Raw genomic sequence first — 23,552 nt, 5'->3', positions numbered from 1 at the left:
TCTTGTCTGAGTTGTTCATCATTCCTCTGAATGCAGTTACCATGCTTTGGAACACAACTAATTGCCATTTTGTTTGTTCATTCTTTTAATATTGTATTAAGAATTTTATTTGCTAAAAAAAAAAAAGAGCTATTGTTGCTTGTACCTTTGTACACATATTTATATTTAAATAAAACCATTTCCGATAAAGAACACGGCTCGTGTGAATCCTCTGAGTTAATCAGTCTGGTGAGCTGCTTCATTGGGCATGGGGAACAGTGAAAAACAAAGCCTCCCATGTAGCAAAAATGATGAATACATAAATTAGCAGCACTGTCTATGTTGATTTTCCTATTTCCCCCAGTGGTGTGCTGCTTTTAATGAAGACAGATGAGATAGTAGAACCCCCACTGTATGTGTATCCACCTCCTGAAGCCAACGCGCCTATCTCGAAGGGTAACAGGATAGAGCTGCGACAAAGGTAGGTATTATTTGACAATATGAGTTCGCCCTGTCACCTTTGTTCCCCAGGTAGGCCCGCTGCTCACGACAGGGAGGAGAAGAACACGCTCATTACAAGTCTACTGTGAGAAGGGACAAAGTCTCACAAGGCCTGCATTCATTATGCACAACATAATACAAAACAAGGCCCCATCAAAGACAAATGATACAGGTAATGTAATTAGGTGCAGAGGAATCAGATAAAAGATGTTTATTATCATGACTCATATAAAAATAGATACAAACGCACACACACACACAGAATAAAAGGTCCATTATCCAAGTCACAGTTTGTATACAATGCTTATGAAAATATCTTCTAAAATTTGTAGCCTCTCCCAACTTTCTACATACATATTTTGAAAAAAAAAATAAATAAAAATACACATTAACATATGTATATAACCCTGCCAATTGTTTATTCTAATATTTCCTCCCCTTCAATAAATAATCCTTGGAAAATTCTAGTTCTTATCCTGAGTGTAACAGTTGCGTTAGAATAAACCATCGGGTCAGATATGTTGCTTAAGGTGAAGTTGGGTCGTGATCAAACAGAGGAAGCTCTCACGGTGAAGAATGGATTGCATTGCTCTTGCAACTAGTGAAAACCGCACTGATTTACACTCAGGCTGTGTGATTGAAGACCCCAGTCGCCCTGAGCTTAACTGCAGACATGTGCAAAAGCCAGCAAGACCTAAACACCACCCTCTGCCCTTCTCTTGAGTATGAGATTTTGCCTAATCATTCACCGGCAGGGCCCTCTATAAATAACAAATAAACTGATCTGGGTTGCTACAACTTTTTATGAATCACTCCAGTCTAACTCTTCAATGCTCATGCTAGTGTTTTTCCTATTTTCAGACTGCTGACTACAAACCGGTGTACTTTATTGCTGGCCATTTTCCAAAGCAAACTGTGGGCTTTTAGATTGATTACTGCATTTTCTACCTTCAAGGCAGTTTTTGGTTTTCATTCATTTTAGTAGGATATGAAAATTCCCCTACCTGGATTTTTGTTCTTGTGTTATTTGTTTTTATTGTAGCTATTGTTTTTTTGTTTTTAAAGAAACTTCTGCCATTACATAAAACCATAAATTTATAGCCACTTACCGCATGAGCTTACTGGCAATATTTACTGCAGCAAGAGGATGAAAGCATCTCACAAAAGAGAAAAAAAAAAAAAAAATCACATTAAAAACTTTAAAATACAACCACTTTCCAGAGTATGATAATGTACTCAGAAACACTCTGAATCCCTTAAAACAGTCACACTGGACAAAAAGAGTGAAAAAAATAATTCACAAACTATATATTTCATATTTCTCTCTGTATTTACCGCTTAAAGAGGTCATGAATTGATGGGGGTAACTATGCTCATTGTGCTAATGATCGTCTTTAAAAATTACATAAAATACCATGCCTGAAGTCAAGTAGCTGATGCGAGTAGCTTTGTTCTGATCAGAATAACATGTTTAGTCTGATGGGTTTTTTTTAAAGCACTGATGACCTTGAGCAACAGGATGGGTTAACTCTGCAACCCAGCCTGTTCCCCACACAAACATCAAATATTTGTCTCCCGTTTAATCCATTCTCTGAGCTTGGTGACGCGCGTGTAGACACCAGGCTTGTTCCGACGAGCGCAGCCCTCTCCCCAGCTCACAATGCCCGCCTGGAACCACTTCCCGCTCTCTTCGAAGCACACCAGGGGGCCTCCAGAGTCACCCTGGTGATCACGGTTGGAGGAGAATGGTTGTTAGACTGCATTTGGATGCGATCTGCCCACATCAACAAATTGGGTTTTTTTCCATGCCTTTAGGAAATGTGCACACAATCTCACCTGGCATGCGTCAACTCCTCCAGACAAGTATCCACTGCAGAGCATCCTGGAGGTGACTTGGCCTTCTGTGACCACGTCACACACGGAGTCATTGATGATTTTCACTAATGCTTTCTGTAAAATCTGTGCAGCTTGACCTGCTAGAGTACGACAAAGGGATCAGTACTGTGTCACATGACCTTGCCTTCCAGTGCTGTCATAAAAAAGGTATAAACCAATGACTGTTTTCTACAGTAACTGGTTAACGGGGTAGATTAATGTTAGCTAATGAAGGTTTAAGAGGTGACACAGGAGAGCCGGTGTCTGTGTTAATACATGTATAGGGAATAAAGTAGATTAGAGAAAGGGATACAGGAAGAAGTGCAAGAGGAGTATGTCGTGATTGGAGAGATTAGGAAACGGTATGGACAGTGAATGGAATGTAAAGAACAGAGTGGGTCACCAAAAAATAAATACATAAATGATTTTTTTTTAAATTAAATTTAAAATGACTACAGTTGTTCAGAGAATCACCATTACACTTATAATACCTCCTTCTCGGAGAGCGCCCCAGCCTGTGACCCAGCAGGACATGCCTGCTGGGAAAACATGGGAGGAATCGGGTAGGCAGATGGGTTGTATGGTATTGGCAAATTGCAGAGGTTCACTGAGCTCCAGCAGAGCAATGTCATAGTCAAATGTCATTTGATTGTAAAGCGGGTGGGGGATGATTCTCTTCAATTTGCGGGACTGCACGTTGTCATGGCTGTATTGGTTCTGCATGCCACTGTAGGACAGCCAGCTGGATGGATTGTTGCTCCTGCGGTAGTACAGTATCATGGAGGAAAGTTTGACATTTTTATATATTTAGGTATAAAATAGGGAAGAAATATGAGTAAGCATGGCATAATCTAATGTAATCCATTACAACAGCCCTGCAACAACATTTAAGACTTTAATCACTGCTGTTGGTTCTGTCAGCTCGACCAAAATAAATAAATTAAAAAAAAAAAAGTCTTGAACTGAAAGCAAAAAACATCTCACATTTTTTGGTGTCACACAAAAATGACCAGACCTGTCTTACACGCTAAACAAAAACTTTTTATTTAAAACTTCACAAATGCAGCTCCTGCTACACTCATGCTTAGTTTTGCATTTAACTTTTAGATTGGATTAAGAAATTATTCAAAAAATAAAATGTGTAGAACTGTTAGGAATACTAAATGCTTTGTATGGCAAATATGTGAAAATAAACCCATCTCAAGCTCAGTCATAATTCAATTGTCTCAGTCTGAACAGTATGCTTAGTGCACCACCTATAGGGCACTCTGATTAAAACATTCCCAGGATACCACCACCACCACCACCACCAAGATTCCTTCTGCAATTTTTTGCCGAACTCTGGGTTTTTTTCTGCACACTTTGTATGTTACACAGAGAGAACTACAGTTGTGTATGAGTGCTACGGATCTGTGACTTACTCTGAGTTGCTGGTGACAAAACAGTGAGCGGCCGAAAGAAGCCACGTGTTAGAGATGATTGAGGCACCACAAGTCGGTCCGTGGGTTAAGAAGTGAAGGCTAACCTGCCAAGGCCACTCCCCTAGCTCAGCATTCTGCCCTCCTACGATGCGATTCAGCTTGTAAGGCCTGGTGCCACAATCTGTAATTTGACAGAAAATATAACAGAGGCAGAGAGGAAGCAAGAGAGAAAAATCAGAAACTGAGATTAAGTTAAAGCCATCATGATGCCAAACCTGGCTTCAAATGTAATAATGACTCTTTGGAATCTTAATAAAAGGCATACATGCGTATTAGCCGATCCAAAAAACAAAACAAAAAAGAAAAGAAATTAAATTAATAAATACAGACAAAGCCTGAGGCTGAAATGTAGGTAAAAAAAAACCCAAAAAAGTTCAGAGATAACAAGAGCTGCTTTCAAAGAATGAAATAAAAGCAGTCGAGGCCTGGGGCTCTTTTCTAACAGACAGCCAACATGCAGCTCAGCCCAGCCTCTCCAATCTAACCTGAATGGCAGTGAAGAGATTAGGACCACTCACAGCAATTTTTAAAAACCCAAATCTCACAAGGGGTGAAGCAATTAAAGCACGTCTTACCACAAATGGTCTCATCAGAGTTATCAGAGCAGTCCTGGACGCGGTCACATTCGGCATTCACCTTGTTGATACAAACTCCGCTCTTACACTTGAAGCTATAGTCAGTGCATATACTCGTATCTGTAGTGGGGTGGAGACACGTCCCAAAATCAAAACACGCTTTAACCAGTAAAACAGTATGCAATCAGAGAGGCTTCAAAGTGACGCTTGAATACACAATGCAGAGTGATTGAGGAGCTGATTGCATTGATTGGACATATTGATTGGGGTTCAGGTCTAATATCCCTCTTTATTCACAGAAGTGAGAATCAAAAGGAAATGCAAGGGTGCCCCCTGTGTGTGTCTGAGTGAGCGAAAGGGAAGCTGATAAAGAGCGAAGTACAGAGTAGGAGGGAATGAAACAAAAAGAAACACAAAGCTAACATAAAATGTTTCGGGTTAAGAATCAGGTCTTCAGAGAAACGTCTTTGTTAAACTGCTATAACTGCTGAGCTGTGGATCAAGGTTCATTATTTAATGGTTTGTGTAAGATGCTTAAAAACAAACAACCCAAATAAATCATTAATGTTGGCGGGATTTTTAAGGGAAGAGAATAACAGAAGACACTCACCAGTTTTACAACCAACCTCATCGCTCCCATCTTTGCAGTCTTGCTTATCATCACACTGAACACTTTGTGGCAGACAAACCCCGTTCCCACACTGGAACTCATTTTGGGCACAACCTTGAGGCAATAGAACACAAGGTGAAGAAATTGCAATAAAATTTTAAAATAAATAAATAAATAAAAACTTGAACAAAAGACAATCCAATGAGTTCTAGAAGGACATTAGTGGTGCAGCCACAGGAGCCATTAAAATCTGCCTCCAGAGTTCTCGCATGTATTGTATATGATTAAGCATCTGACAGGACGCTGAGCAGACTGGGCAAGGCTTCAAACAAACTCCATTCTAGATAGAATAATGAGCGTACACAGCCAAGTCGTCACTGGCCGTAGTAGTAGGGGTGATGGACTTTTAATGTTAACACAATTAGCACAGCAAATAGGCTAAATAGGGTTTTTGCATTTCCTGAACAGTCCTCTAAGAGGTGGGAATACTTACCGCATATTTTCTCATCACTTCCATCCCCACAGTCGTTGACATGATCACACACCCAGAGTTTCGGTTTACACATGCCATTACTGCAAGCGAACTGGTCCTTATTGCAATCTGAAACAACAGAAATTTCAACAATTCATCTTAAGAAGATGTATACATGAATGATTGGGAAATTCACAAATAAGGATGCCAAAAGAAGTAGTTCTGAGGAATAAAGGTAGGAAAAGCGGGGCAGGGATAAAGGCGAACTTACTGCACTGCCTCTCATCGCTCATGTCACCACAGTCGTTCCAGCCATCACACTTCAATTTCTGGTCGATGCACAGGCCATTGGTGCAGGCAAACCGGTCAGGGCAAGCTTATCCCATAACACATAGAAAACATGGGTGGGTGGGGGGGTATAGTGGCAAATTGAGCAAAACAGAGTTATGCATTTTCACAAGACGAGTCATGCTGCCAATGCTTGCCCCTGTTGATCAGAGCAATTATAAATTCATTTTAGTCAAACTTGGAGACAACAAAGAGTGGAGAGTATTGAAAGTGACGTGCTCCTGACTGACAGTGACAAATAAAAGGGAGTCAGTAAATAAGCTCTTCAGTGATTAGACTCGCTCTTGAGTTTCCCTGCCACAGATGAGAAAGCATCAACAATGAACAGCTCCGTTTGACTACCAGTCAGTTACCATCTAACAACATGGTTACTGTGCAGTCTCACAGCCTCATACATGTTGTGTAAATTTAGTTGAGAGACAAGACTTACGGTTTGAAGGATCATAGGAACTGTACTCTGCACTGAAGCCTTTGTCAGTGTGAGACCTATCAGAGTGGAAATTAACCACTAGAACGTTGGTGTCAGAGGTCAAAGACAGCGATGCAACTTCTCCACAATACCTGGAACACAAAAGCAAAATTCAGTTTAAGTTTTGGATAGGGTTATGGCAGCTTTGGTGAAAAAGTAATTGCTCAGATTCTGAAGAGGCAGCACAAGACAGAAAAGTTGTAAACAAACCAGTTTACTGTAAATAAACAAGGAAAATACACAAGGCAGTCAAAGCAGACCAGGAAGTAAGGAAACAGCTTTGTTAACAGATATATACATATGCGTAGATATAGTACATATATCAGCCAACATTAGTATTAACCTGACTGGTATTGGCCTATTAGCAAATAAAATTACTTCTCCACGACCATCACTGTTAATCACTGATCACAAAATCTCATAGGTTTGAAATTATAGGAACAAAACAGCACATGGACAAATTGACCTTCTATATGCCATGAAGGAATCCCAGAAAGGCTTTTTTTTTTGAAAAACATATTTAGCTGATATTTTTAGATGAAAATACTGCCAATAATTACAACTCCTGCAACTAAAAATGAAAAATACCACATTTCATATGGGACGTAAAACCAACTTTTGTGGATGAAAGTCGCATGTTGGATCCCATCCTCCAATACAACCTCATCTTTATTAGGTTCTTATCTCTCCTCACGTGATAAAGCTATAAAAACCACATGATTCTAACTGGTCAGAGGTAATTATGCTATTGGTGCATCATGATGTCATAGGTTGATAGGATACACACCAAATGTGAACCTGTTAATACCACATTTTAGTTTTCACATTCTAATAATATTTCGCTGTGGCCTTGGCACAATGAGGAAAAGACAGAAACAAAAAGGTATCAGAATCAACTTTGTGTTATTTTGGACATCAATATGAGGAACTGAATATCTTACTTGTTTCCCATAATTTCCACATAGTCTTTGTGACATAAACGCGTGTCCACTCCAGGCTCTTTCATGCGAAACATGGTGAACCTCAGCCGTACTTTGCTCCCAGGAGCGACCTGTAATACAAAAGAATAGCTGATTGTCTTTTTTTTTTTTCCTCCCTTCACACACAGAACTAAGATACACACCAAGCCACAGCTATCATGGAACTGAGCGCGCGCACACGCACACACTACATGCACACCAACAAACTCAACCGAACACACAAAACACTGCAGCCCAGCTAGAACTGCAGTAGAAACAGCAGTCTGACAGATGAAGATAGAAGAGGTACTGAGCAGTAGTGCTGCCTCAGCATCTCTCTCATGGCAGGCTAAGCATGGTGAAGGAGGAGGAGCAGGGGGTGTGTGGGGGGGTAAAGGTTCAAGCAGAGGAGGGGCTGGGGAAAGGCAGAGTGGTACATACCGTGATGGTCCACTTGCAGTCTTTAGCAGGAGGATAAAAGCTTGGGTAAAGTGGGGAAGTGAAGTTTCCCTGTTTTTGAGAAAGGCTGCCACCACACGTAACTGAAATGAACATGTCATACATTTAGATTCTTACAGAACATACTGGAGTTTGTCATGGATTTACGTGTAAAGGTAACATCTTGGCACATCTAGATGCATGTCTGCTTTTTTACCATCAGCCTTGGGGATCACACTGTACGCAGCTTGGAAGCCAGGCTTCTGAGCATCAGTCTCAGCTATAAAGTTAATCAGCATGATGTTGTTAGATGACACAACCTCCAGAGGGTTAGAAGGAGGCCTCTGACCACACTTCCTGTGAACCAAGGAGAAGCGGTAAAGCAGCAAGGTAAACAAAATTGATTATGATTATGGAAACCAAAAAACAGTCTGAAAACAGGAAAGACAACCATGAAGCCAAGTCATGTGTCTGATGCATTTACTGACTGGAGATTACGTGCTCCAACTAAGAGAGGGCAAACGTAACTGTATGCATTTTTAGCCAGAAGCACTAAAACACCGATACAGCAAACAGATTTAAAATGCTTCATAGAAAAAAATAATAATAATAATTTGAGAAGAAATCAATAGATAAGCAGAGGGAAGTGGAGAAAGAGAAAATGAAGCAGAGAGATGGACAGAAATTGCTTAGGCCGACTTTCAAAGTCAAACAATGGGAACATTAGCAAAAAAGTTTTAGCATGGCTCTGCTGGCAGCAGAGCCACGGAGGTGTGAATGACGCTGCAAGAGCAGCAATACATCTACCCTCAGTAGAATAATGTCATTACAGAGTATTATATTATGGCTCTCATAAACCTCATGTCACCTTGGATAAAGCTGATCACTCAATAGTATTATAAAAATTGTATGCATCACTTGGTAACACGCATGTGTTTGGCAGTGGTTTCTGGGTTTGAAATTGCCTGCAGCTACAACTGATGTTGCATTCAGGAGCTTGTAGTTTCAGAATCATATCCATCCCACTGATCACAAAGTGCAATTACAGACAGTGCTGTAGCAGGATTCAGGGTGGCACCTTTCACACGTTTGAAAGGAGAGGTCCCTTTTGAGCCAACTCAATCTCACCAAGGTCTCAGAAGTTGACAATAAACGGGACATATAGCACTAAAGGCTTTCAGAGCCCCCAAAAAATGTAATCAAAAATCCAGTGAAAGGATTGGAGTGGAACATGTTCCACCTACATCAAGAAAATATTTGTTCAGATATCCTTTTGCAACCTTTAAGTCAAACATAAAGTAACCAGTTCTCTTCTGTGAATCTCTTTGATCATCGGGACTAAAAAGACAAATGTTGGTAGAAATCCTCTTACCAAGGTTTACAGCAATACTACAGTTTACCTGATGTACTGTAGAAACAAAAGCTCAATTAACTGGTTTACTTTTTATCACCTTATCTCTATTAGTCATGACATAATGTGGTCCTGAAGATACACAGCATAGTGGGAACTACTACAAACGCAGTTTTTGGTAGTTTAGCAGGCAAATACACAGGTGTGTCTGTGGAAAAATGCACAGCAGACCTCTATGAAAAGTGCACAATTGACCACCTTTTATACTAATGGGCTGAAAAGCCAACATGTTGATAGGTGTTATGGCTTATTTGATATCATACTCGATATTTGATCACATTTTTTGTATTTTTTTAAATAATGGAATTTCTTTCACAGGGAATACGGCAGTAACAACAAAAAGACATTTAGCTAGTAAATGGCATAGTGGTATTATCCTTTAATTTCCTTTAATAAAGAATCATTATTCATACTCCTACCACAAGCCTTCTGGATATTTACACCACTACTTACTTTGTAATGGCCTGAGAATCGTCTGGACTCAAAGAGTCATAGATGTAGACAAAGTCGTCTGAGCAGTCATCCTCAATGTAGAAATAAAGGAAATTGACAACTATAACGTTTTCCTCCGAGGCTCGGATTTGCCACTGACACCGTGACTTGGGGGGGTAGCCCGTGGGGTACCCTGGAGATGAAAAATTCTGGGGATTTGTGTCAGCTTCCAGACGGTAGAAACAATCATCTGTGAATGAGAACACTGGTTAAATCAGAGTGTGCAGGGACATGTGGCACTAGGAAACAGCCAAAAGAAAACATAATCATCATCATGGCCTGTAGTGACTTTGTAAAACACATTTACACAAATATTGTAAATAAATGAATAGACTTTTGCCTGAAGAAATAAGTCATCAGTAGTTAGTTCTATACCGTCACTTGATGTTAACGTGAGGACGGCAATTACGGTAATGCAAAATAATACATCTGAACGTTAGAACCCATCAGACGGAGTCAAAGAAAAGTGTCTCACTCTTGCCTGATACTCAGTTCTCAATCTCTGACTATAGCAGCAGCACATGTACAGTACAGGATAGACCAGTCATTCGTTACAGACTGGCAGGAGCGTGAGCATCAAGCCAGCTGGAAAATTACAACTGCGAGTGATTGAAATGGGACATGCAGTACTCACTGGCTCTTGGGTCCCTGGCCATACGAGAATCCGTGACTAGAGACAGAGAGAGGGGGTGGGTGACAGAGAAACAGAAGGAAAGGTAAGAATGGGTCACTAAAGTTGGGAGGCTGATAGAATTTGATGCATGAGCCTAAAATATTTGGGTTGCACATTTTCTGTTCCATTTCCCTGCGGTTAAGGGAACCGGTGATGGTGTGTAGCTCTTTCTGCTCCATCTCACCTTGCCCTACAGCAGCAACTCATACATCTCTGTCTAACTATCTGGGACAGCAACATCAAATCATACCCACAGAAATCATTTTAAAAGGAGGACCGAAACCACTGAGTCACAGGGCCAACACTTGGCTGGTGGCCAGGATGTGGACAAATGCAACGTGAATGCTGAGAAGACAGAAGGAAGAAAAATGGCTGTCTCGAGTGAGGCCAGGCCCCAGCTAATATCATTAGAGGATCCAAACAGCATAAAATGTGCAATCTCAGATGCAGCACAAGCTGAGAGGTCTGGCTTATCAGTTATCATCTTATCAGCACAACTCAAAGCAAGCCCCTGTAATATAAATACAAAGCACACAGAATACCAATTTGGAAAGCATACAACAATAACGCTATTCTGATCTGTATTCACAAAGCTTTATCTTTCTTGATTTTTAAAAATCAAATACTAAAACCAACTAGGGCAATACGTCTTGTGACCCCCCCCACCAGACCCTGGTGTTACATACGTGAGGCAGTGACTTGACTGATCTTGACATCAGGGGCACTTGCCAAGCGGCTTTGCCTAATGCCACTCTCCAGTGCATCCAAGATCCGCTCCTCTGAAACGTCCGGTATCATCTCCAGGTCGCTGTGTGGAATGTTGAACTGAGACCAGTAGTAGGCTTTCACGCCCTCGCTGGTGTAAGCAGACAAATGGAAATGGAATCAAAGAAACAGACTTGAGCATTCAAGAGGTCACAAAAACCTAAACAGCTAAATACCAAAAGCTAAAATAGCTAATATTATTAGTTACTGCTACTAGCCACTGATTCATATATTACTACTGTGGAATACTACAAGCATAGCTCCAGGCGGTATTAACCAATTAGACCACATTGAATCCTGTAATGCTAGCAAAAACAAAAACCTCTGTGCAAAACAATCATTTTCTTCCTTCAAGATTTAGTGCATCTTTTTTTCTTTTTTGGACATCAAACCTAAACAAGCACTGTAGCGGACTGTTCACTACTAAAAAAAAAAAAAAAAATAGAAGAACTCAGGATCACAACAGTACCTGAATGCAGTGACTACAGATTTGGTGTAGTATTTTTCAAGGATTGGATCTCTCTTTAAATAGTTCCCCAGCTGTGGAGAGACAATGTATTCCACTTAATATTCATAAGATCTCTGCATGTGTTCATACTCAACATATAAATAGCATAGTAGTTAGTATAATAGTTAGTGATAAGAGCTGAAACAAAAGCTTAATTTGCCTTCTTTTTATAAATTATATGTGACTGAAAGCAGCACAAAGACAGACCAGAAATATTTTGGTCTTTCTGAAAACTACAGTCATTTTTTTTTTAAAAACGAATCAGAAGGTTTTTGGTTCAATCCCTGGCTGCGCCCAGTCTGTGTGCCAAATAACCTAGGGTGAGATACTTTTCCCAAGTTTCTCTCCGATCCACCCATCGGCGTATGAATGTATGCGATGTTAGACAGAAAGCACTTACTCAGGAAAAAGCATAGAAAAAAAGTGCTTGTATGAATTGGTGTGAATGGCTGAATGAGGCAAGTTGTATAAAGCGCTTTGAGTGCTCAGGTAGAGTAGAAAAGTGCTATATAAGTATAGGTCCATTTACCGTTTTGAATCAGATACTGAAAAAAAACATGCTAGAAAGTTAAGCTGAAAAAATGTCTAGTGGAGGATTTCACATCTATTAGAGCTTAATCATTATTTATTTATCTATTTTAACAGCAGACTGGAGTTTTTTAGAAGCAAGAATGGGGAGAAAAATTTGTTCAACAAAACCAAAAACCAGACTTGATTAAGTAGCGAAAATGACTTGGGTCAGAAAAACGCTGCATTCTCCAAGTCAAAGCTCATTTAAGATGGACTGAAGGGAAGTGGAATTGCACAGACAAATCAAAATTGGGGAATTTTTCTTGAAGTACCTGTACACAACATCATGTAATATTTGCAATACAGTGGTAAATGTGATTGGGTATCTTTAAAAAACAAAAACAAAACATGTTGCTTGCATCAAATTCAAAATGTGTGTAGATTTTCTTAAATATTCTTACTTACAGCATGCAATGCTGTCTTTGTTCTTGTTTTTAGATTAAATATAAGGGTTCAGTGATATGGAAATGAGTGCATTATATATTGTCTAGATTTTACTCGGCATCCTTTCCAACTTTTTTTGGAAGCAGGGGTGCGCATCGCAAAGCTTTCATCCAATTGTCTAGTCATCTAATATTCTTGTCCAGCACTTCCACTCTAATTCTCATCTAACACCCTCACTTATGTAGCTTTCAGTGAGCAAGTGTGCGCTTGATGGGTTTGAGGGAGGGCTTTTTGTTATCAACATTCTCCTAAGTGGTGCTGCAAACATCTCCACTGCCTCCAATAATAGGAGATGCTGTTGAGGGAATTACTCAGGGAATGCACGGAGTTTTATTCCACCCACACAAATGTGCCCTTTAGCGCTTTCTGTGCACTGGGATGGACATATTTAAAAAAGCATTTCCTCAATGGCAAACAACATTCAGTGCTAATCCTTAAGAAGAGCACTCAAAACTCTGCTCTAAATAGTTAACAATAACAATGCACATGACAGAAAGGGAACAAAACAGGGTGTCAGACTTACAACTGTCTCCAATTTTTCTGCCAGAGCCTGGAATTCTGGGCTGTTGGTGTCCTCCAGGTTTTGGTCATAAGGTTGATTAACCAGCGTCATACGCCCGCTAAAAACCGGTACTGATTGACGGAGCTGCTTACTGAGGGCGGCATCTGAATCAGCATCTTTAACTTGGAAGAGAAGCAGATGAGAGTTAAGTGTTTGATCAACAAAATGGGATGAGATGGTTGCTTCTGATGAAAGGGGAAAGTTTTCAACAGGCCTTCAAGCACAAGCTGAGACTGTACAGTGCAATCTTATGCTGTGACGACAGTTTGCTTCTCAGGCCAATTAAAACAGTCAGTTAAATCAAGACTGTGTTTATCAAGACTTCAGAAGCCTTTTTATCAGGCTCCGTATGTGTAAATGACAAGAAAGCTGCGCCATGGTCTCTGTGACATTTTTCTCCTTTGCGTTATTAAAAAGAACGTCAGAGCTGTCAAACAGGCTAACACTAATGGGAAATTACAAAACCCAAACAAGCCACTCTTGCACTCACATTCAAAGAGCTGTGCTTTCACAGCAAGTGTAAATGATCTACTTCTCTGTTTATCATGCTCTAAAAGGTTTGGCAGTAAGCAATGTTAACAACGCAACTATCCATTTACATTCTGTCAAAGACAACTCTGATTTTCGGACAGATCGTCTGCACACAATGTCCAGCAATTGTCTTCATCTTGAATTTATCAAGCATTTCAAAGCACGCATGCCAAGCACCCACCCTGGACAGCATATTCAAAGAAAGCTTTTAATACTCACAGACAAAAAACCAAATGAGGAAAGCTGCGACGGCTGAAAGGATGAGAAGTGCCACAACAACACCAATCACGATGCCAGTCTTGCTCTTTGGTGGTGCCTTCTCTTTTTGGGTTAAAAAGTCGATCCGCTCATGTTTGCTGTGACCCTGATGCAGAAAGAGAACAAAAAACACAGTGAGCAAACAGAAAGGAAGCCACATTGTCAGTGCAGACAACATTTACACCGCGAGCTACAGAGAAATATTTAGTTTTTCCTAAACCTTCCTAAATAGTGACCAAAATTCACCGGTAAGAAGTGGGTCTTTAAAACAGACTGTAGAGAAGATGGGCATAGCCTCTGGGTCTGAAAAATGAAGCCAATGTATCCTAATGGCCAGCTAGTTCTCTCTGGTCAGCAGTATAGAAATCTATTAGAGAATTAGTGTACTGCTCATTTGATTGATACTTTAATAAAGGTTTTCCTAATTAGCTTATGGTCTTTATTGTTAGTTCGTTTCATAAAAACTACTTGTTGACATTATAAATAATGGTGCCATTTAGAGGATGATGTCATTTAGGGTGTGGCACTGTGTGTAGTGCCTATAGTGTTTAATGGTAGATTTTTGTCTGCACAAGTCAAATCTCTGTATGTAATGTACAGACTACCATGATCAATACATGTTTTTGACTTTTGCGTGGAGTGGTATTGTGGTGGGGCATGGCCTGCAGTGCCGTGCAGGGAAGGCGGACGCACCTGCACGGAACTGGGTCCTGCAGTATTGTTGTTGTCGTCCGTGTGTGCGGCTGGCAGCGAGAGAGAGCTGCAGCCAACTGTGTGTATACAGCAAATAAACGATGCTGCAAAGCATGAAGGTGCACCCAGGTCTGCTGTGGGTTTGTTATGGGTACAAATTATTTTTGCCTCTCGCTATTATCTTCTCCATCTATGGTTCAAACCTACCATTTCTATGAAATTTTGAAATGTAGATTCAAAGTGATTTTTATACTTTTAATTACAGAAACAACTTTGCAAACTCATTATTCCCACAACAGAAGTGAAAAGCACATCTGTGAGTTCTTCAAGCTTTACTTTTTAAACTTCACATGTTTCATTGGCTGTCATGAAGAAATGAGCTCCCTGTATACAAGGTAGAAAAAACTGTTTTATTCCAAGTAATATGTTGCTGCAATGCAGCAGTTACGTGTGTTGTGAAACACTTTGGACTACTTTCCAGGAGTGACAAATTCAGACAGGTGACTTGTTTTTACACAACACTGACAAAACCAGTTTAGTAACTGTGCCTTTTTTATTCACGCAGCAGCACACACGCTTACATTCAGAAATTCAGCATGATAACCAAGATAAAGAAATCATAATATGGACATGTGCTTCAGGGTGTGTGTGTGCGCCGATACTGTATGAAAGTCTGTTACCAATCTCGCTCAAGTGGGTGGACAGAGAGAAAGGTTTTAGGCCTGTTAGTAATCAACACACAATGAATTCAGTGCCAGTAGCCCCTGAGTGAAGAAGCCAGAGTGCCATTAGGGATGGAGAATCACTTTGGTATTAAATCAATTTGTCAGATGTGCTGCCCCTTAAGATGGGGGCTCAATTACATGAGTCTAGATGATAACTCATGGCAATTAAGGCCTATTCTTGCCCAGCTAGGGCTTCCACACATGCTTTCTAATTGGAATCTGGAACAGCAATCATGGGCTAAAATGAGGGGAATCATTAGATATGGGGTCAGCAAGTGCTCCAGGGTCTCTCCTTATTAGTCACCCTGATCATAGCCCAATAAAACTATTACATACTTTTCACCATATTCTATTCTTCGCTAGAAGAAGGAAATACTCTCTCATTCTGAATATGCAGCATTTTTTTTAAATACCAACTCAGTGAGCTATGCCACCCTAAATGACTGTAGGCCATCAGTCAACACTGAACTATGAAGATGTTGGCAGAAACTAATGTAGCCTAGTTGATGTGCAGGTTTACAGCGTATACCTGCTAAGAAAGCTCTGGCATTTAAATATGCCTGCTTAAAAATGCACAAGCATACTTAACAACACAGCCTTGCAATAGAACTTCAACCTTCAAAGACACAAGCACTGAAGCTTCTGTGTGAGCATACCACACAAGAGTGAGAGCGCAACCGTTACAGGGCTCGTTATTGTTGGCATCTGGTGGTAACCAACTACGGCAACACCTCAAGGCTGTGGATATAAACAGAAAAGAAAAAAAAAACAAAAACAAAATAGGACAGACACAAGTGTAGAAGTATTGAAGGAAGTTACCTGTTTCCACAGCAACAGGAGATGACTCATAGTAACGAAATGGATCTTTAGCTAGCTAGCTTAGCTCAATGGTTCTCAAATGTTGCCATCTGGAACATGTAGCAGGGCTTTAGAGACCCGTACTTCCAGTTTTACAAACGGTTTTTAATCCAGCAGCCATAACTAAAGTCAATTCTCAGTTTTCCAGCATCATTCCAGCTGCTCCAAGGCACAGTAAGAGCCCCTCTACAAAGTTTTATTTTTCATTTTTAAGGCATTTAAGTGGGTTTTTGTGGCATGTATGGTTTTAAAGTACTTTAAACTCTTGCACGATTTTAACCTCTCAAGCACATTGAAATCTTTATACATTGGCTTTTTTATATCATTACATAGAAGTTTTTATTTATTGGACAAACTCCATTACACTACTGGCTTCAAACTTAAAAAGCTGTTAATGGTTAACAAGAAAACAACTTTCTTTTATTAAAAAGAGACAACAAATGTCATTGTATGTGCTATATGCAATGGCAATAAAGGTAGAGAAGGAAGAGAAGAGAGAGATTTAGGGGGAGATTTGAGTGGTATGTACCAATTGCCCCATCTTTACAACCAAAGAAGGAGGAGCACAAAACACACACACACACACACACACACACACACAAAAACAACACTACAGTATGAATAAGAAGAAGAGGAGGGGTTATCAGACAGATGCATCATCTTGTCGCAGTTCAAAAGAAGCACTTGCCAAACAATTGAAGAAGCAAACACCTTTTAGCAAAGCGCAGTCTTTTTTTTTTCCTTTAGCCCCAAATTAACTTTAAAGCAGTGCAGTCATCTAATGAAGATCTAAACCATTGCCCCCAGTGTTTCAAGTTTCATGACTTTGGAGCTGCATATGGTGTGTTGCTCAAGGACAGGTTGTCTACACCTACACCAAACTCCATTACACCACTGGCTTCAAACTTAAAAAGTTGTTAATGGTTAACAAGAAATCAATCTGGTTCACCACATGGGTGCAGTAGTCACTGAGCGCGTCTTTGTCGTCTAACCAGTCTTACAAGCAGGAAAGTTCAACCATGAGGTGTGGCCTCAAAGCTTACTTGTGAGCTTTTACTGTGTTTTTTTTAGTATATTCAAAAGCAGTTTCTTATACTTTGAGATACTACCATTTCACTTGATTGTTTTTTTAAAGGACTCTATACATCTTCATTTTTGACATAATCGTTTATCTAATGACTATAATAATAAATTGCTAAGAAAGACAAAGACAAATGTTACGCAATTTGCGGTAGTCAACCACCACTAGTGAAGAAGGAACACAGAACTGACACAGTTGACATTTAAGCCACAGCCAAAGGGAACTGCTAAGTGCTTACAGATGGTGTCGTTTAGATGATGACATGCAAAGCCATATATATATACATACATATACATATAAATAAAAATAAAACTTGTGGTACCATAACAAATCTAAACGTCTGACATTAAAAACATTTTTTAAAGTACTACGTGTTTCCAGATACACACTTATACACACCCACTGATCCTTTAAGACTCTTAGACGGGTGTGAACAAAATTTGAGCAACATGCAAGCTGCCATGTTTCTACACCAGTGTTTGCTCACATAGGTGCCACCTGGTATTCTGTGCAATCCTATCAGATATTTAAAAGAAAAAAAACAAGGACAGCGACGCCTTTGTTCTGTTCTTTTAACTCAAGTGTAGCCCTGTGCATTTCTTAGACGTGGACTTTCTGAAGTTTTTTGGGGGCTGCAGAGTCACAGCTCCACAATGATACAAAGCTCACAAGAGGCCAAGTATTGTACTGCCATACCATTGTTAGACTACTGAGGGACAATTTATATATCAAAATCAATAGACTAAAATCCAGAAATTTTTCTTCTTTATTTTTCCCTTGCGCAGCCCTAGAGGCTACATTACACACACAATGCAGATCCATTGCGTTATGATAGCAGCAGCTAATACAGCCTCTAGCTAATCGCCTCGGGCAGAGACGAGGACAGGCTGGCCACTTGTTTTTAACTCCAGACACCCAGACTTTTCTCTGTAAAACTAGTGTGCAGTCTCACTAGATGGTGACCTAAGTGACATCAATTAATGCAGATTTTTTACCGAGCTCCCTCTGGAGCCACAGCAGGCTTTATGCAGCTTGTTAAACATATGCAGTAGTTAACCTTAAAAAATCCATAAACACGCTTCTGTCTAAAAATGATGGCTTTACCTTATATGCCTTTGGTACGGCAACCACTAGAGCCAATCAGCACAATACAGACTGCAGCGATGTCATTAAGTTTTAGTGAGCAGACGCCTACACACATTTCTCACCTGACAATAGCTCCAAGCATACAGTGGGAAAAATGTTGAACCAGGCAGAAGGTTGGGAACAGATAATTCAACAAATCATCCCTTACTGCATCTTACCCAGTGCTGAAGGAAGAACAATACATCAGGTCGTGCCCACTGGCACATTCTGTACCCAAAGATGCAGACGCTGGCTAAAGCTGAATTATGCAATAAAGTCTGTCAGGCTGAACATTACTGACCGCATTTAAGACAGTGTAAGATTTAAGCCGTCTCCAGTTTTGTCAGCGTTAACAGGGATGTACCACTCGGTGAAGTCAACATAAGATTTGACATCATCACCGCGTTCCCGTCACGTTTGTTGCTAAGTTTTAACATGGCGGATTTGAAATGTAGGCCGAAACAGAGAGGAAAAGGCAGCACGGCCTTGCTTGAAGAATTATTTACCAACTCTGCTGAGTCACCACACAAACAGCAGGCAGAGTGCATTAATCACAGTATTCCCATTTGATCCAGTATCTAAGATCGACTTCATTGTGAGTAATCAAATCTTTAAAAAAAAGAAAAAAGAACTTGGGGAAACTATGCAACAAGTTTCGTTCAAGCAACAGTCTGTCATAGCTTTAAGATTAAAAAGGTAAGGTGTGGCAGTCAGCTCTGTGGCTCTGCATTTAAAAGATTTCTTCTTGGGTTTAATGCACCCATCCATCTATCTATCCCCAACTCTGTCCTTGAGCATGTATACATGTCAGAGAGGTTCTGAGTTACTTGAGTATGTTTTTACACCACATCGGAAAAGGAAATAGGTCAGGCAGTGAGGTGGTGGTAAATATAGTAACGATAAGAGGCCACATGTGACAACGTAGTAATTCTGCAGTTGCAAATGAACTACAAGCACACATTTACAATAACTGATTTTGATTTATCACATTTCAATATGCACACTTTTAAATTTAGAAACATTAAAAGCTTTTGTAGATTTCAAATTTTGCCACAACTTTAAGAAACCCTAAAGGACTGGATGCATTTTTTACCATCTTTATGATCAAGGCTGGACAACTACTGAACGTGTTCATACAGATGTGCGCAGGTTTACTATCTACAACAACTTCTTGTGCTATATAGCATTTGATTTTGAGTCTTGTAGATATGCGTAACATTTCAGAATTCATATAAAAGGTAGTATTTTTCTGTGTCTTAGTAGAAGTCAGAGATTGAGTCACAAAACACTCTTCCACTTACTTGGGTCAAATGCTATGTATTGAGAGCATCCTCAACCTACACGATGGTACTGGAGATATTTCAACACATTATTAGTTAGCTCTTTCTTAATGTCTTTCAATATATAGTTCCTGTTATTTATTCACACTACACCACACAGTGAACTTGCTTGGAAGTTTGAACGTTTCTCACTAAGCTGAGAAGTTGAAGTGCTAGTAGTTTTAAGCAGCACTGACCAAAGCCTTGAAACCATTAATGAATCCCTTTGCTAAGAGAAATTCACCTTTGGCTGTCTGTCACTTTTCTTTCCACCCACATGATGCACTGCTAATGCACAGAGTCTTAAACAAGACTGAATTACCGTATGAAATAAGTAGAATGGTATGGACATTTAAATAATGTATGCATGTTCCTGGAAAATTTGACCTGTAGGTTGGGCAAAGAACGCTCTCGGCAGTTTTCTCATCCTATTAGCACTGAACATGCAAGCCTGAGTAAATATTGTTCAGTAAAAAGCTTTTAATGCCAACAATAATAACTTTATTGTCAAAACTGAAGTCCTGCTCATCCACCAGCCTCCATTCTCCAAAAGCCACACCACACCTTTTTGCTGGGAAATCACTGGAAATGTGACGCTGCTCTGGATATTAGAATAGTTTCTTAGAAATGTGTGTGCTTCTAAGAGAAAATCTCAGGGCCTCTCTGCCAGCACAGGCTACCCAGGTTTCTGGATTGGGGGCAATCTACAGTTTAGATTTTTTTAATTCAAAGATGTAAATGACATTCAGTCAAACTTCTAGTAACAGACTGTCTGAGACCATCTCAGTTTCACTTCCTCTTACTGCAGGAACAGAAAACAACTCTTCTCAGGTGGTAACCGGAAATAGCTCACAGGCTTAATAATTAATCATTAATAGTTGATCTGATATTACACTAAACCTGCCTAAAAGATGCAACTTTGATTTGTAAAAAGCTGAAAAGCTGTTTGTTTGCCTTAATAACATGTCAAACACTTCAAACTTTTGGACACTTTGTCCAAAATAAAAAACGGAGAAGGACCCATTTTTCTACTCAAGAAGTCTCAGTTTATCCATTCATTATGATGAGGGCACATCACGTCGCAAGGTGGGCGAAGCCTAGAAACAAGAGTCATTTAAGACTAGATTTAGCAGAATCGCTGTCAGGTGCTAAATATACGAGGATCAAGGGTTACATTTTGCAGAGATGTATTAGTGCCTCTTCTTGTCGTGGACACGGCCCACAAAGAGCCTGTCAGCAGCAGATCTAACTTCAGAAGATCTGTGCGACTGTGAGCGTGTCCAAACAGGAAACGCCGAGGTAATGCTGATACCCAAGACTTAATAAATAAATAAATAAATAAATAAATAAATAAATAAATAAAGACTCGCATATCAAGTTGTACAAAACTTACATCTTTGTCATATCTGGCGGAATGCATCTTCAAAGAAGGATCCAAGAGAAGTCCCACGGGATCGAGACAACCCTTTTTGTTTTCTGTAGCTTGTTAGTTTGTTCTCCTTCACAAAAATTCAGCAGAGGTTCGGACCTTGAAGCTGTAGTGTTCAGTAAAAAGTGAATAAGTAAATCTTGTAGCTTCTTGACGACGAATCAAAGCTTCAGCACTCACTTCCTGAGTCGTCGAGGGCTGGGAATGCTGAAACACCTGAAACCGACTTTTTTTCCTCACACGCCTATAACACAAGCCACGCCCCCAAACACCTGTAGGTCCTGTCCCCACCCAAAAAAGAAAGCCCACCTGAGGTAGAGCAATTTAACTTATAACTGCCCCTATATGCTGTCCGGGAGTACAAACTAACATTTTGTTAAACCAGCTGCTTTTCTGTTTGGGGACTTACTGTAAGAGGAAGCTTTTATTTCTTTATTTTCAAGACATGTGTTCCCCCTGCTGACCATTTAGGGAGGTTGCTGCCAAGTATTAAAAAAATCTAAAGATTTTTCATAAAAAGCTTGTACCATTATGCATTCATGTGGACTGTTTACAGAGTATAAACTCTGTTGCATTATTTCAAAATATAGTATGTTAGTTTTTGTACTACACTCAGCATACAGGCTTTCATTTAGAATGAATGAACTGAGGTTTTTATTTTTGTGATGTTTTATCATTTTGACAGCAATACTTTGATGTTTAATAACTCTATTTGTTTACTGATTAAATTATTTTAGTACTTAGCCACTCCTGTTGCAACAAAAACAGCAGCAGCAGCAGCAACAACAACAACAACAACAACAACAACAATAATAATAATAATAATAATAATAATAATAATAATAATAATAATAATAATAGCAAGTACAAAAATTCAAGACCTTTACTACGACCTTTGCAGTAACAACATGGACATGAATGGCACTGACTGAATAGGTCTGGCAATCCTCCAAAGATCCTTTAGTGTTGTCAGGAATGCTTTGCTTACATAAATGATCAGTGAGGTTCAGGTCAGGTAAATGATTAGGAAAGACCACGGGAGCCAGCACTGCTTACTCTTCTTTGGTCTTAAGGTAGCTTGAGCTCACTATCCTGCACGAGGCATTTCTCTGAATGGAGGAGAGCGTGTAAACCCCTACCAGATTTTATAATAATAAAATCCCACCACCACCTTTTGGTGTGCCACATCATTATTTGGCAAATAAATTTGGCATTATTTGACAAATTAATTTGTCTCAGACAATTTATTGTAATCCAGCCATCTTAAAAAACCCCAAAACAACTTTTTTTCTCACTGGCCTGCTAATAATATTGTGTTGTTAATTGCTGGTACATACACGTGGTTTTTAGATTTGTACTTCCTTCCTGAGGAAGAAAATACAAATACGTATTAGGTGATGATCTTTTGATAAGACCTTTGCTGCTTTAACTCTTGAGCGTGAGGTTGCTTCTTTGTTTCTCAGTGGACTGATCTTCTGATGGTGCTCTCACTCTTGGTCAACCTTTGGATACTACTGTTTGCTTTTCACAAACCAGGGTGTTTAGACCTTTAAGGGTATTGCAGCAAGAAAGTCCTGGGTTTGAATCCACCAGCTGGGGCCTTTCTGTGTGGGCTTTGTATGTGCCTGCCTGGATTTTCTTAAGGTACTCCAGTTTTCTCTTAAGACATACACATTAGATTAAGTGGTGATTGTAATGTGCCCCTAGATGTGAATGTGAGTGTCAGTGGTTGCCTGGATGGATGGTGGGAGGGATGGATGCTTCCTGTCATGGTGTGATGGCGAGAAAGACCTTCTTTACTCAGGCTAACAATATGACTTCTGAAACTGACATTTCCCACTGTCACAGTGCTGCTTAGCAACAATGTGTTGCTGAGGCAGACTTATAGCAGTGGAACAATAGCTGCAAATGTATTATTAAGAGTGCTCATATCCACTTAAATGTCCTCCAAAAGTATGTTTCCATTGAAGGAATGTGATTTAAAGAAAAGTGACAGTTAGCTCAAGATCAGTGAATGTATATTTGCTTGTAAATTACTGGTAACATATGAATGCAATAACTAATAAATACATTTTTAAAAATCATTGTAAATAAATTTGCATGCAGTTGAATCAGTTAACCAGGCGCCTTAAGAGTTATTCAGTGAATCACCTGCAAGGTTACTCTCTACATGACAAGTCAGCTTGCTTTGTTTTCAACTGAAACAGCAGTAGGACCACAGGTTAAGACATGAACTACGTGAATTCCCCCCCAACACTCTCACTCACACTCACACTCACACTCACACATACTTTAAATGTGACACAGAAAGTGCATTTTCAGCTCATCCCCACCAGATGTCTCTCTGCACTAAGCCACAGCGAGGACGCCAGGACTAGCCTGTGTGATAAATACCCGCAGA

The 23,552-nt window shown here is 39.9% G+C and overlaps 1 protein-coding gene across 2 annotated transcripts; it reads right to left on the bottom strand.

The window, feature by feature from the left end:
* Positions 1-676: 676 nt before the first annotated feature.
* st14 (ST14 transmembrane serine protease matriptase) lies at positions 677-21,437 on the bottom strand. Of its 2 annotated transcripts, none has more exons than XM_082551567.1 (19): positions 21,116-21,437; positions 13,883-14,027; positions 13,094-13,254; positions 11,518-11,588; positions 10,970-11,139; positions 10,245-10,280; positions 9,572-9,800; positions 7,925-8,064; positions 7,711-7,811; positions 7,252-7,361; positions 6,272-6,402; positions 5,765-5,869; positions 5,515-5,622; positions 5,022-5,135; positions 4,412-4,531; positions 3,777-3,957; positions 2,847-3,115; positions 2,317-2,453; positions 677-2,202 (listed from the first exon to the last, which is right to left on the bottom strand). In XM_082551567.1, exons 1-19 carry the CDS (start codon positions 21,140-21,142, stop codon positions 2,041-2,043), a joined length of 2,517 nt encoding a protein of 838 aa, XP_082407693.1. In that variant the 5' UTR covers positions 21,143-21,437; the 3' UTR covers positions 677-2,040. The 2 variants fall into 2 exon arrangements, with proteins under 2 accessions (XP_082407693.1, XP_082407692.1); XM_082551566.1 differs by having other exon boundaries at positions 2,317-2,456; positions 21,116-21,436.
* Between the last annotated feature and the right edge of the window lie 2,115 nt (positions 21,438-23,552).

The sequence above is a fragment of the Aulonocara stuartgranti genome, assembly GCF_965226115.1.
Source record: "Aulonocara stuartgranti genome assembly, chromosome: 11".
In the NCBI taxonomy this organism is placed as follows: Eukaryota; Metazoa; Chordata; class Actinopteri; order Cichliformes; family Cichlidae; genus Aulonocara; species Aulonocara stuartgranti.
The sequence above is the reverse complement of the archived record's forward strand: the minus strand, read 5'-3'. Positions and strand labels throughout refer to the sequence as shown.